The sequence below is a fragment of the Cyclopterus lumpus genome, chromosome 12 (assembly GCF_009769545.1).
Source record: "Cyclopterus lumpus isolate fCycLum1 chromosome 12, fCycLum1.pri, whole genome shotgun sequence".
Lineage (NCBI taxonomy): Eukaryota > Metazoa > Chordata > Actinopteri > Perciformes > Cyclopteridae > Cyclopterus > Cyclopterus lumpus.
The window spans coordinates 1,554,845-1,570,335 of record NC_046977.1 but is presented as its reverse complement, the minus strand read 5'-3'; the positions used below and the strand labels follow the sequence as shown (position 1 = coordinate 1,570,335).

At 48.3% G+C, this 15,491-nt stretch overlaps 1 protein-coding gene across 2 annotated transcripts in view; it reads left to right on the top strand.

Moving 5' to 3' along the window:
• The first annotated feature begins 1,300 nt into the window (after positions 1-1,300).
• The window catches only part of col5a1 (procollagen, type V, alpha 1), a 67,245-nt gene continuing 53,054 nt past the window's right edge, over positions 1,301-15,491 (top strand). For both annotated transcript variants that reach the window (XM_034547354.1, XM_034547353.1), the window contains exons 1-2: positions 1,301-1,633; positions 15,279-15,446. In XM_034547354.1, coding sequence (XP_034403245.1) covers positions 1,534-1,633; positions 15,279-15,446 — 268 coding nt within the window. In that variant the 5' untranslated portion in view covers positions 1,301-1,533. The remainder of the gene's footprint in view (positions 1,634-15,278; positions 15,447-15,491) is intronic.

Sequence of the window (15,491 nt, the reverse complement as noted above, 5' to 3'; positions counted from 1 at the left end):
GAAACAAAGTGGCGCACATTCAAAATCTTTTGAAACAAAGTGGCGCATATTAAAAATCTTTTGAAACAAAGTGGCGCACATTAAAAATCTTTTGAAACAAAGTGGCGCACATTAAAAATCTTTTGAAACAAAGTGGCGCATATTAAACATCTTTTGAAACAAAGTGGCGCATATTAAACATCTTTTGAAACAAAGTGGCGCATATTAAACATCTTTTGAAACAAAGTGGCGCATATTAAAAGTCTTTTGAAACAAAGTGGCGCATATTAAAAATCTTTTGAAACAAAGTGGCGCATATTAAAAATCTTTTGAAACAAAGTGGCGCATATTAAAAGTCTTTTGAAACAAAGTGGCGCATATTAAAAATCTTTTGAAACAAAGTGGCGCATATTAAAAATCTTTTGAAACAAAGTGGCGCATATTAAACATCTTTTGAAACAAAGTGGCGCATATTAAACATCTTTTGAAACAAAGTGGCGCATATTAAACATCTTTTGAAACAAAGTGGCGCATATTAAACATCTTTTGAAACAAAGTGGCGCATATTAAAAGTCTTTTGAAACAAAGTGGCGCATATTAAAAATCTTTTGAAACAAAGTGGCGCATATTAAACATCTTTTGAAACAAAGTGGCGCATATTAAAAATCTTTTTAAACAAAGTGGCGCATATTAAACATCTTTTGAAACAAAGTGGCGCATATTAAACATCTTTTGAAACAAAGTGGCGCATATTAAAAATCTTTTGAAACAAAGTGGCGCATATTAAAAATCTTTTGAAACAAAGTGGCGCATATTAAAAATCTTTTGAAACAAAGTGGCGCATATTAAACATCTTTTGAAACAAAGTGGCGCATATTAAAAGTCTTTTGAAACAAAGTGGCGCATATTAAACATATTTTGAAACAAAGTGGCGCATATTAAACATCTTTTGAAACAAAGTGGTGCATATTAAACATCTTTTGAAACAAAGTGGTGCATATTAAAAATCTTGTGTTCCTTTTCCTCTGGAAACAGGACTTCAGAGCGCGAGACTTGGAGGCGTGAAAACTTTCCCCTCCAAACTTTCCCCCCGCCCCCTCCTCCCCCACGGCCAATAACAGGGCTGGCTCTAATGTACGGCCTCCTCTGATTTGCCCGGGGTTGCTGTCTGCGGAGTGAGTGACAGGTGGTGGTGGAGGGGGGGCTTTCTCCTCGTTTCTCCCCCTCTCGCCGTGTCGCTGCCCCGTTGGACTTGACGGGCTCTACGTGACGGAGCGGCGGTGCAGCACAGTCCAGAGCGCAGCGAGGAGAGGAGCAGTGCGGGAGAGACTAGCCGGAGGAACGCGCACCAACACACCCGTATGGCTGCCTGAGAGTCACCGATACACCCCCCCTCCCCCCTCTCTCTCTTTCTCTTTGGACCTTTTTTTTTTTGGGGGGTCCTGACGAGTTCGCAAGTCCTAAATTATAGTTGCTCCGAGTTGAAGAAAGAAAGAGAGAAAGAAGGAAAGAAAGAAAGAGGTGAATCCGCGTGCCGTGGACTCCCCCGCGGTCATGGATACCCATATAAGATGGAAAGTTAAACGGAGGATACGGGACGCCCAACTCACTTTAGCGGTGCTCCTGCTTTTTGTCACATCGAGAGCGAGTTCAGGTAAGATGCGGAGCTGCGCGCGCAGCTCGGAGCTGCGCTGGAGAAAAGTTGAATGTGTTCTTCTTCTTAGTGGATCACCGTGATGATGACCGCCCCTCCGAAACTCAAATAAAGTATGACAACTACGGGACTGAAGTGGTCTTGTGAGGGGCTCACATTGAACTCTCACTGGGTCCGAGGAGCTGCTGGTCCCCCTGTAGGGAAGGCTCCAGTAGGTCCGAGGACCTGCTGGTCCCTCTGCAGGGAAGGCTCCAGTAGGTCCGAGGACCTGCTGGTCCCCCTGTAGGGAAGGCTCCAGTAGGTCCGAGGACCTGCTGGTCCCTCTTCAGGGAAGGCTCCAGTAGGTCCGAGGACCTGCTGGTCCCCCTGTAGGGAAGGCTCCAGTAGGTCCGAGGACCTGCTGGTCCCCCTGTAGGGAAGGCTCCAGTAGGTCCGAGGACCTGCTGGTCCCCCTGTAGGGAAGGCTCCAGTAGGTCCGAGGACCTGCTGGTCCCTCTGCAGGGAAGGCTCCAGTAGGTCCGAGGACCTGCTGGTCCCTCTGCAGGGAAGGCTCCAGTAGGTCCGAGGACCTGCTGGTCCCTCTTCAGGGAAGGCTCCAGTAGGTCCGAGGACCTGCTGGTCCCTCTGCAGGGAAGGCTCCAGTAGGTCTGAGGACCTGCTGGTCCCCCTGTAGGGAAGGCTCCAGTAGGTCCGAGGAGCTGCTGGTCCCCCTGTAGGGAAGGCTCCAGTAGGTCCGAGGAGCTGCTGGTCCCCCTGCAGGGAAGGCTCCAGTAGGTCCAAGGAGCTGCTGGTCCCCCTGTAGGGAAGGCTCCAGTAGTTCCGAGGACCTGCTGGTCCCCCTGTAGGGAAGGCTCCAGTAGGTCCGAGGATCTGCTGGTCCCTCTTCAGGGAAGGCTCCAGTAGGTCCGAGGAGCTGCTGGTCCCTCTGTAGGGACGCCTCCAGTAGGTCCGAGGACCTGCTGGTCCCTCTGCAGGGAAGGCTCCAGTAGGTCCGAGGACCTGCTGGTCCCCCTGTAGGGATGCCTCCAGTAGCTGATCCATGTATGCACCCTGGCCCTGAACGAGCTCAGTGTTCACGTGCATTAGATGGTGAAAGGGGGTCACTTTGTTTTGGGAACAAATACATTTTTCAAATACTTGAAGAATATATCAAATTGTTGTTGTTGCACTTTGAAGACGTATTATTAAGCTGTAATTATAACTTTATTGTAGAGCAAAGTTTGAAAGGGCTTTATCTCTAGTTTCAGCTGATGAGTGTATGAGCATACTTTTCACAAGGAGGGGCTGCAGCTCATCTGAAGTGGTAGGGTGGAGCCGCCTTGAAGGCTGACATCAGAACCACCGTTTATAAAGCACAAGGCTCAAAACCCCCACATATACATACATATATATTTCATGAATTGCATTCTACACATTCTCCTCCAGTTATGCGACTAAGAGTGTGACCGTACGCATGTGAAGGTTTAGCATGCCACATAATCATCAGTCAAACCAGTCTGTGCACGAGGCTGCAAGGAAGAAGAGATCTAGTTTCTTGTTCCATCATTCGACCCTTCTGTGTGCTGCTGTTGCGTCCCACGGGGGTTCAGAGGTCACGGGGGGCGCTGGGGCAGGGGGGCTCCGGTCTGGCCTACATGTATTCTTAGCACCGTAAGACCGCCTGTCTTGGTTGGTGGTCCGCTGTCTGCCGCGGGGCTCCGGCACAGGGCTTTGAGGTGAACAGGTGGTTAGAAAGTGTCCCACGATGGTGCCGCCGGTGTGCACGCGTGAGGTCGTCGTGTCGAAACCGAGTCAGAGACTCAACTTCACACTGTTGAACGTTAATATAATAAAAAGCAGACGCTTTACAAGCTCATATACGGGCTGTCCGTATGCTGCAGCCTGTTTATTTTCATGTTGCCTATAAACAATGATTGTTAGCTGTATCACGGTTGAATCCATACCTGCTTTATTTTGGGTAGACTTTTTGGGGTTTGAGAGAAAATACATTTCGATGCTGCAAACCGGATTCAATCGGCTCATAATTCGAATGGAGAACCACCAGAGTCTTCTCAGAGATCCTGAGGGGGTTTGGTGTAATAATACTTGATAACTCGCAACACGCCACCTACATGTAAGTTGTATGTAACATGCACCTATTAATGATCTTCTCCAAGTTGAACATTTTCACTTTCATTTCTATTCTATTTAAGTTCAGTTGAAGCATTTAGTATAGCATTGGATTCAACTCAGTGTTTTTAACATTCACACTAATGTGGGATTAAGATATTATAATACATTTTCACATGTGCCTTCCCCATACAAACGCTAATTGCAAACAATTGGCGAGTTTTTCCGCAGTAAAAGATTAATTTTTGACCGCTCAGCCTCAAGGAGGACCGACATTCATCTGAAGGCCACCCAGCACCGGTTATCTGGGACTAGTCAACTCTATACACAGTGTACTCGCATTCAAATGCAGCTATCACAGAACCATTCACATGGGGTGAACTAAAAGGAAATGTGGGATTTCTTCTCACCACCTGGAGGCAGCAGATCAAGCTGAAACACTGACGATCATGTTGTGAAGTTCAAGGTGTCACGAGCGTTCACTCTGAGCCGTGCGTCCACCTGGTGAATGTACGTTTAATGGTCGCTTCACCTTCTTAGCTCCGTTTTGGTCTCCACCTCTTTAGCTTAAAGGTTCCACTGTGCTAACGAGCTAACACGTAGCTAATCTAGTCTGTGTGTCCTGGCAGGTGTTGGGCGGCCATGCAGGGTACAGGCGACAGTTGGGTACAGGCGACAGTTGGGTACAGGCGACAGTTGGGTACCGGCGACAGTTGGGTACAGGCGACAGTTGGGTACAGGCGACAGTTGGGTACCGGCGACAGTTGGGTACCGGCGACAGTTGGGTACCGGCGACAGTTGGGTACCGGCGACAGTTGGGTACCGGCGACAGTTGGGTACAGGCGACAGTTGGGTACCGGCGCTTTTTCACGGAAAACAGCTGCTTGCTGATGTTATAACAGAGGAAACCTTTAGCTTCAAGGTTGTACCGGTGCAACTAAAACGATACGTCTGCAGTCGGATGTAGCTTAGCTCGTTAGCCTGGTAAAAGGTTAGCCTGCCCACAGTGACATCATCTGGCCTACTGACACACTTAGATTGTCCTTGTTCTTCAGAGTTCACCTTTCCTTGGAAATGAGGAAACCTCGCTTTTAACCTCTGCGACAAGTGGTATTCACAGAAGGCCTGTAAGGAGGTCAAGAATGAGAAGAGGGGTCGGAGGTCGAAGGTGAAGGTCAGGACTTTAGGACCGCCTCTGCTCTCAGGTTTACAGTTTCACTGCCTGAAGAAAGGAATTCTGTCTGCTGAAGCTTCACTGCTCCCCGTTTCGGTAAATTCTCCTCTGGCTCTCGGAGTCTGATCTCATAGAATAAAATGATGGCATGAGGACATTCTGGACGGACAACTCTGTGCCTTGAACACAAAGAGATAATTCCAGTTTAAGAACAGAATCTCAATGTTCAGCTTGTTGGACTAAACAATCCCATCGGCATCTTTGACCCGAGATGCAGGATTTACGCTTTGTCTTCTTAGTTTTTAGCGAGTTAAAGCTTCCAGATGTCCGACTGAATAACATCTATTCACATGTCGTGGACGCCCTGGCCTCCTAGTTGTTCTGTAGTTTAATGATCGGCCGTAGACCAAATCTACCTTCTGGTTTCCTTTGTTTCCTCAATCAATGAACTATTTTCATAAGTTGTACAAAATCACTTTTGACTCTTTGCGCCGCGGTTTATTATCATTAATTAACCAAAAGTTTTATATCTGTAACAAACATCCACGCAGGACCAGAACCTACCAGTCGAGAGCGCTTTGGTCATCAAAAATACTGAAATAACATTCTTGGAATACCTTGTGCGAAGGAAAACAAGGATGGATTCTGGCCAAAGCTACGGATGCTAATAGAGATCAGTATTGAAAGGACCAGTGGATGTGCTGGGATAAGGAAATATGGCCATGATTAATATATATATAGTAGGAGTTGGTATTTGTTTTATCCTAATGTACATTTGAAAGGAATATGCAGAAGAAGGCCTCGCTGTTTTACTGAGCGCCTTCACATCTGGATTCGATAAGTTCCATTGTGTGTCTGCTAAGCCCTCCAAAAACCCAGAAGAAATGTCTTCCAGATGTTTTCTTCCCATTCCTGCTGGAACAGGGGACCGTGAAGAAATTATACTGTTGCATTTTTAAAAGAAAATACACCGTTCTGTGCTGGTTTTAGAGAAAACTCCTAATCGAAAAGGTCCTAACATCTGCAGCCTTGTAGCTGTGTTTGTAAAACTAACGGCATTTCAGCCAGGTTGGCACATCCAAGGTCATTAAAAGGTTCTTTTCAACTTTATGACAGGAGTAAAGGTTGAATACAGCTGGCCTGCTGCTGTTTTTCATTAGTCTTTATATCTGGACATCAATTCGTCCAACATTTCTATGGATAAGTACATTATGCCCTCTTGTCACTCTGTACGGTTATGAGACCTTTATAGGTGATTGAATCAATGCAACATTAAACAAATTGCATATTCTGATGTGCTTTATTTGTACATTTTACAGGAGGCTAACGACGAGTTGCCCTGAAAGATTCTATAGAACTATGGTCCAGTTGTGTCAATGCCAGTCGCATTCATGTGACTGCACCTAAGAAAGAAGATACAGTTTGCACCGCTTATTTTTCATTTGTCTGGCTGGTTTCGTAGTCAAGATCCAACCTAAAGATGGGATGCGGATACAGATGTGCCTCTGAGTCATCAGCTGTCGCCTCATGGCCGGCATCACCCGCTGCCATCGGTATTCGTGTAACTGTGTTTTTTTCTCCGTGGGGTCTCGGCACGCCGTTGATTACTCACCTTTAAGTGGCAATCCCGAGGTCGCGTCCCACTCAATCAGATAAGTGGCGGTAAGAAGAAAGTGGCTTCTTGTGTGTGCCTATTACCGTGGCGCGGAGGAAGGAATCTGAGTGAGCTGGACTGGAGGAACGCAGTGACCCTGCAACTGGGCCTGTAAATGCAGGCTTTGTGGAACGGACTCTGTAAATCAGCTCTAACAACATGGGAGATAAAACAAAGTATGCAGGGAGAGTTAAGGAGGTCCTTTGTGCGACACAAATAGTGCACTATTTGCCATATCCTGCACAGTCTATCATCTGTGCCTTTTCCAGACTAATGAAGGCTCAAATCATTGTTTTGAACAGCTGAATGGTCGTCTGTGCCAGATACAGATGGTTTTCTCTTTAGGTGTTGCTCGCCCAGAGCGAGACGCTGCTGAGGCAAAGATGGGTCGCTTGTTCCCTGACAGAAAGAAAGAGGGGAACAAAATGGAGGCGGCTGTGTTTGAAAAAGTCAACGCGGAACACATCAGTGCAAAAGTTGGACGCGCTCCATCGGGATGCAACTCCCTCTTACCGTTGACTTGTTGCAGCGTGCAGCGCATGGCAGAGGGAAAGGCTCACAAGCCGAGTGGTCCCTTCAGCTGGGAAACAGTGCTTTTCTCTGTAATGGGGTATTATAATCATTGAGCATGGAAAGCAATGTATGACTCATCCTTTCCAACACCCCCCCCCCCCCCCCCCCCCTGGCCAGTAGGAAGACTGAGCGTAAGCATTTCTTTCCCACAATGGTTTCTGCTCACCCCAGAACACGTTACTGTCGTCAGGTGTATTCTATTTGAACTTTTCTAGGTGATGAAATAAACATAAACAAATAAACAAGTCGAGCCTCGGAGTTTCTGATTATTCAGCGATACTTTGTAATTGGTTGGTTTTGTTGCATGCTGAAGGGAAAGGTGTCAGACAGATGCAACAGTGTTGCCTAGAAAGAAGATGTATCAGTAAAATGTTCACTGACAACATGTATCTGCCCAGAGCAAACAAAATGATACAACGTAAAGGTTGCATGTTGTAGAAAGTAATATTTCCATGTCTTTGAGCATAAGCTGTGTAAATACCGTATCAAAACGCTTTATCCACGGACAAATTCATTTTTTTAACTGCCGTTGTAAAGGAGCCCTCAGGACTTACATAAGGTTGTGATGTCACAACCATTAGGTCACCGGGAGAAGAGCCGCTTCGCTCTGTGTAGTCGACACACTGAACACAGCGATGGGGAAGACAGGAAATGCTGACCCATTAAGAGCAGAGTGGACTTTTTCAGGAGCGCTTTCTTAAAGAGACAGGCGCTAAAAAATATTATGTATGAACCTTAAAATGGGCGTGACGTGTGCCCTTTAACGCTGTTAAGTTTGTCTTGTTTAGGAATTGAACAATTAAAGAATTGACTGAACCGAAAGCACCATCTTTTCCCACAATGCTTCCAAATCAACTCAAGATGTCAGGTACCTGTTCACCAACAGGGTTGACTAGGGGTGACGTGTCAGTCAGGTACCTGTTCACCAACAGGGTTGACTAGGGGTGACGTGTCAGTCAGGTACCTGTTCACCAACAGGGTTGACTAGGGGTGACGTGTCAGTCAGGTACCTGTTCACCCACAGGGTTGACTAGGGGTGACGTGTCAGTCAGGTACCTGTTCACCAACAGGGTTGACTAGGGGTGACGTGTCAGTCAGGTACCTGTCACTGCATGATATGGCAACTGTTCCTTACCCCAGGCTACAAACACACCCTGTTATTATTCTTATTATTCTTATTATTGTCAGTGGGTGTTATTATCACCTTCATTGGAAGAACCGTGATTGATGACCTATAAGTGTTGTCTTTATCTTTGTTGGGTTTTATTTGACGTGCTTGCTCGTGCATCGGCTGTGTTCAGCAATCCATATTCTAATGAAACATTATGACTCCGGAGGCTTTTCAACATTTTATTTGGGAGTTTTCGTTTTGTTTAGTAATCCTTCTAGTGTTGTGTTGTCATCTGTACTGTTGTTGCTGTGTGTTGTCCATCTATTGATTATGTTGAGTACATTTCACTCATGAAGCTGGACATGCTCAGTGAAGGGTTGCAAAGTGAGCCACTTAGACGTTGACACGCTTTGCTCGTGTGTCAGATAAAAAGAAAAAGCTTCATTATTGAGCATAATTTAATATTCATCATATCCTGTTTCATTGTGTTGGGTCCGTGTGTCGGGTGGTGGAGTAACGGTCATCTCTGAGGCTGGCTGAGAGGAAATAGTTCTCTAAAGTCAGCGCTGCAGGGACTGATCTTATCACACTTTTCCTTTCCATCAAAGCCATATCTGCTGTGGCAGCGGCAGAATGAGGAAAAGGTCAAATTGGGAAATAAAGTTAACTACCAAAGGGTGGAATTAGAATGGACATCGATTTATTTTAAAGACGGCGATGAAGGCACGTCGCGCGCTCCCCTCAGATAAACCACGCATGCAGTTTCTTGCTGTGAAATGAGCATTCAGAGGTGCGCGCTGGAACCTCGACTCATTTTTTCCATCTTAGTCTGCGGTGGACGTCAGTCGGTGATTTATCCTGTGAGCTGCAGCTCGGAGACAGTGAAGCAAACCATCTGGTTTCCCCCCTGTTGAAGCAATAAGAGTCTGGCTGAAGCACGGAGAGTACAGAGTGGTCAAAAACTCTGAGTTCTCTGGATCGGCTTTCAGGCCTGTGTGTGTGTGTGTGTGTGTGTGTGTGTGTGTGTGTGTGTGTGTGTGAGGCTAGGAATGCACGACTATGTCTGCACAGTCTGGGTGGATTTTCCGTTTCGGTCAGACCGCTTATCATTTCTTTGTGTTTCTCAATCTCGATGGTGCTTCCTGTAATTTGGTGCTGGGTTCAACCTTCGACTGTCTCATTACCAACCAGTCAGAGTGGGTTGAGCTCGACCCAGAGTGAGCTCTCACTCTTCTCATCATCTCCTTCTTTGCCTCTTCCTCCTCCTCCGCTGGAGGATTAGAGCTGTCCGCACAGAAAGGTGGCGAGCAAAAGTAGAAACTTCATTTTCATGTGTCAAAGGGGAAGAATGCGGTTATTCTTCTTTCAGAAGTATTTCTCAACTGTTCCCGTCCGGCTGCACGTGTCGGTGTGTCTGGTCCTCGCTGCAAAGCTCCAGCGGTGCAGAGGTGTGCGTGATCGCTTAGCGTCTCCTCCCCTTGCTGGCGTTCGTTTCCTCCAGTGTGTGTGTGTGTGTGTGTGTGTGTGTGTTCTCTCACCGGATGTCCATGCGGTGTATATAATGCGTTCAACCTAGCAAGCGTAATGCCTGCGGTGTGATTTCCAGGTCTGGTCACATGACCCCCTGTCGATTGGTTCTGTGTGTGAGGCTTTTTGTTTGTGATCATTTAGTATTTAGTTGTTTATGAGAATAAACATGAACCCTTTGGGGGGAAGGGATCAGAGGCCCTGGATCCAGTCTCGGTGGTTACGCAAGACCAAACAAAGCTGGAGCTGCAAAACCCTTGATTGTGTTAAATTGAGCCAGAGACATTTTTTATTTTGAATTCCACTGGTAATTTGTCAGAAGGTGAACGTCTTACTTCCTTAGGTGACAGCATATTGCTTTAAGCAATTAGCAATTAGTCCGGGCCTTAATTGCCACCGGCTGCATTCACAGTGAGGCTCCAGCTTCAAAACAGTTGGCTTCATTTTTATAACAGAACCAGGTGAGCAAATAACATTTAAAAAAGCCTGTCTCACACCCTCCCTGTCTGTGATGCGCTCTAGGAGGGGGAAGTCTCTTATTGGGCATTCTTGTTTTTGGCTGTGCTGGTTTCCAGGAGAGGCAGGGTCCTCTTTATGGCTGCTAATTACTCCGTGTCCTCAGCGCCAGGTCAAGCATGTGCCTGGAGAGTCAGGCCTCACTTCAGGAAGGGCTGGAGGAGGATGGGGGGGGGGGGGGGGGGGGGGGGGGGGGGGGGGGGAATGTTAATCTCCCACCCCCACATGAAAAAGTCCTAATTCACTAGTCCGGCACCCCTCCTCCTGTCAAATGAAATGGTGCCGTCTGGAGTCGCACACGTGTTGTTGCAGTGTGTGTGTGTGTGTGTGTGTGTGTGTGTGTGTGTGTGTGTGTGTGTGTGTGTGTGTGTGTGTGTGTGTGCACGTGTGGAACTCGAGGGTAGATGGATAGGTGAGGGGAATGGGATCCACCTCACCTCTGGCACCGGGCCCGAGAGCCGGATTATGAATCTGGCACTCGAGCTCCTGTTCAGAGAAAGAAAAATGCCCACTTGGTGACTTTCACCACGCATTCTTTTAACAATTCACACATAAGCTGCTCGTACGTTTATGAATTCATTACCCGTTTGCTCTGCTGCAGCCTCATCCAGTCCACGTCGGACAAATCAAAGCCATAAAAGGCCGAAGATACGTTCCCACTGTGCACACAGCCTGAGAAGACCTGCCTGTGGGAATAGAAGTAGACACTTGACACCTCAGCTGTCTAAGAGTTTATCTTCCAGAATAAAAGAGCTTTAAAGCATTTGAGATGAGGGTTTCATAGCACAAGGCTGAGTTTGATGAACTAAGTGCCATAATCCTGTTTGAATCCTTTGAGTTGCCAGAACCCATATTTTCAATCCTCCTTTAACAGGTTCTGCTTTAATGAGTCTTGTAATTGTGTTGTAAACACATCTACTTGTGGACACCAGAGGCCTAGTGGCCGAGCGCAGCATTGCAGGCAATAGTTCCCCCGTGTGTCCATGGAGCCGACGTGAGAGGCCAAAGAAAAAGCTTCCAAAGAGCACTACGCCTTTAAAAGGAGGCATTGTATTGACAGCATTGCTTCTTCTTCTTCTTCTTCTTCTTCTTCTTCTTCTTCTTCTTCTTCTTCTTCTTCTTCTTCTTCTTCTTCTTCTTCTTCTTCGTTTTGCTTTTCTCAGTCCCATGAAATGAGTAAAAGCTCCAGAAGGGTGACGGCAGACCGGCAGAGAGCAAATGTACACAAGGCCGCGTCGTGTGAACAGTTTCTGTGTAGCCTCTTGGATGTGAGGGGTTGTGGTCAGATGGGGGGGGGTGTAGTGGGGGGTAGAGGTGTAGGGGGGGTAGAGGTGTAGGTCTCTCAAGGGATCTGCCCCACTAAGTGGGTAAACATCTCAGCCTAACAAGGTGGGACTGAGACCCATAGGATGTGGTCGGGACAGCTTCCTCTGGAAGGTCGACTGCCGGTGACGGAGACCCATGAATGAAGGTGTGTGAGGACATAGGACCGGAGGAGCCGGTGGAGTCGGTGGAGTCGGTGGAGTCGGTGGAGCCGGTGGACCGGTGGAGCCGGTGGAGCCGGTGGACCGGTGGAGTCGGTGATTGGTTGTCTTGACCGAGATATATTACGCTATCCTTTCACCTTCCTCCTCTCTTTTCCCTGTAAGCCGCTAATTGTCCGTCTCCACCTGGCTCACCTCCAGACGACCCAGAAGAGCCCCCCCCCGTGTCCTCCCCCCCTGTGGCCGCTTTTAGATCCATCACGGGGTCCGAGAAACCCGGGGCGGAAGAAAATGAATGCAACCGATTTTTTTACACGAGAAAATGGGAAATGGAAAGTTCGATAATGTGACGGGGGAAGGAGCGATGGAAAAGGGGAAGGCATGGCCATCAGGTACGCAACAAGGTGGCATCGCCATGACGATTGTCCGCCCCCCCCCCCCCCCCCCACACTCCACCCAAAAAGCGTCTGATGTTCATGGGATTAGTTTGTGTCAGTGTGGATTAGCAAAAGCAACTCTCCTCAGCGGGTCGTGACACCGTTAGCATCGACTGGATGCTCTTCACAGCCTCACCCCCAACCCCCCCCTTTCCTTCCTTCTCTTTGGTGCTGAGCTGGCTATGACGTTGTTATTGTTATCATGACATATCGTTATGATATTCAATGAATGTAGCCCAAAGGAGCTCCATTCGAGTGATGTTGTCGTCTGTAAAGTAATAAAAATGTCTTGTTGGGGGCATCCAACCCGTCCTCTGCTGGTGGAGCATCGGTTCAGCCGATGTGTTTCCACGTCGACAGGATGAAGTCCTCGTCCACCTGTATGCGCGTTACCACGAGGAAGTGTCTCCAGCAGCAGGGCCGATGCGAGGTTGTGTCCATACAAGGGAACGGGGGAGAGAGACTGAAAAGGGAGGCGCCCTTAGGGCTGGCTGGTTACCACTCAGCAGCCTGACCCCCGCATGCATGTGATCGACCGCTGGCAGATCCTACTAGCGTGGCCGAGGGGTTCAGAGTGACATACGAGCGCCGTCATTTTCCCATTAATTGTTTGATAATCAAGCTCCTTTCCATGCCTTGTATGGGCTCCTTCTTGTGTTTAACTGCCGGTGATCGATTGCTTTATTTCCCAAGGGAATCACGTGCTGTTGGTTTGAAGGGGGTCACTGGTGGGAACGCCTCGCTGAGAAAAGGGTCAGCAACGACCAGAAGTCTCCTGGTTAAACACGTATGAAATGCTTCAAGCGGCAGTTTATGTGTCACTCACGGCTGTTGGTTGCCTCGCTGAAACTGACTTTTTGTTAATATTCGGCATGATGTTTGTCCATCGGATGCTAAATATATTCCAGTTTTAGAGTCTGGTCAACAGACGATTTAACGGGTTTGTTTTCTGAGTCGATGACGCATTCAGGACGACGCCATTCTAAAACATGTAGTTATTGTGTTTTAATGCTGTATTTCTCATCGAGCATCCGCCAGCTAGACCAAATTAGTTAAAGATGCTCATTTATAAAGTTATAGTCCACAATGTAAGTGTTGGAATGAAGCACGCGCATGCTTTCCTGGGTACCTTGAGGTCCTGTGCTCTAAATCTTCGGACACTGGACTTTCCAGAAGTTTACTGTCGGCATTCAGGTCCCTGAACGCCTCAGTTGCTCAGCAACCAGCGTAACAGACTCCGATCCGAGTCGCTTGTAGACGAATAATGGATAACGACGTCAAGCTTGTTTTCCAGTCACGGCGGATCGATTTGAGGCATTCGTCACAGTAAATGATCACAGAGCTCATTACAGGAGCCTCCTTCATCAGCTCAGGGTGGGTGGATGGGACATCTTCTGGCTGGGGGGGGAGGTTCTGCCTGTCTTCATCAGGAGCCTCCTTCATCAGCTCAGGGTGGGTGGATGAGACATCTTCTGGCTGGTGGGGGAGGTTCTGCTTGTCTTTATTATGAGCCGACGACAGGCAGCCATCTTTCTGTGGAGGCCTTCACCTGCTTTCAGGCCCCTCCATCCTGTGGCAAGCAGCTCTCTGTATGAGAGGTGCTTCTGGCATCTGGACCCTTTGATCAGTGTACCGAACAAACAAGTGCAGCATTTTGGATCGTATAATAGACGAGATGAGAACATCCACCTCACGCCCAATTCATCCTTCGCTTTGTCCTCGAGATGCTCGACACACTCGGAGGCTTGTTCCAGACGGTTGATATTTATTTGCGTGTATAAACTGTGAGTTTAAGTCTTATTAAAACAAGTCGGCCTCCTCCGTGACTAACGTCTGTGGGTTTTTTGTGCGACTGTGCTTCATACATTTGAGGCTGATGAGATAATGGAGGCAGCGTGCAATCAGACTTCGGGGAGGGGAGGAATTGTTTTTTTTCCACCTTCACTGTACAGCTGTCGACGGACACGTGCAGCCAGAGTGTTCCTAAATGGAGACCTCTGTTTAAGAATGTGCCCCCCCCCCCCCCCCCCCCCCTCCCACCCCGTCTCTTTTTTAATTGATCTCCGCTGAACGCGAGCCATGTGTAATGACATCCAGCTGGAGGTTGTTGCAGAGTGACGAGGAGTGTACAAACACTCTCGCTCTGCCCCTTCGCCTTTCCACCTTTTCCCAGCATCCCTTTCACTCTCAGATGGAGGGGGGGGGGGGGGGGGGGGAGGGGCTATTGAAGTTGTTTTCTTCTCTGAACGGCGTGTGTGGTCTTTGTAGCCGGACACTGGGACTTCTGTACCTGTGTGTGTGTGTGTGTAATGTGGATGCTTTGAAACTCCACGTTCACATGCCAACACAAAAATGCACCAGGCAGAATTCCACCGCATGCTTTTGTTTTATTTCTTAAACTCCTGTGCCATAAAACCCTTCTCTGTTTAGTTTGCCCCCCTCGCTCTAGAACACCCTGACAGCACCCATTCCTCATGTGACTCTCCCTATAGACATGACCCAAGGCTGGGTGCTAATGGCTTCCTTCATCGTGCAGCTGGTAGTGTGTGTGTGTGTGCGTGTGTGTGTGTGTGTGTGTGTGTGTGCATCCGGCTGCAGGAACAGCTGTTTGTCCCGGCTGGTTCTTTTGGCGTGCGAGGGTGCGGTCCAGGGTTCAAACCCCGTGGTCACGTGGTTCTGACCCAGTGTACTTTCTGCGGCCGACCTGGTTACAGCCGGGGCGACCGGCCCCAAAGTGTGCTAATTGCACGGTTGTGGCCCGAGAGGAGGTGACGGAAGGATGGACTTTGATGGAAGGGTTCGATGCTGCAGCGGTAACCTGTGGTCACGGCCATCTATAAACGGGCTCTCTGAAAACCTTCTCTGGACCGCGACACGGGGATCTCCTGCTGAGTAACTACAGCTAATAGACAGAAAACAGAGGCCACGGTTCTGGGCTTTCAGAGCGATGTGTCTATATTACGCAATGTATGAAGAATATGATGTTTGTGCTGTGCATCTTGACACGATTCAAGTGCCATTTTAACCGTCTCTCTGTGTGTCTCTTTCTTCTCCCTGCAGTGGAACCGGCGGACCTCTTGAAGGTTTTAGATTTTCCCAGTTTACCCGAGGGCGTTACAAAATCGACGGGCTTCTGCTCACATCGGAGGTCGACACAAGGACCCGATGTGGCTTACCGAGTATCCAAAGACGCCCAGCTCAGCGCCCCCACCAAACAGCTGTATCCAGGTGAGGGTCTGACTGGACCGTTGGTCTCTTTACGTCTTCTCTCCG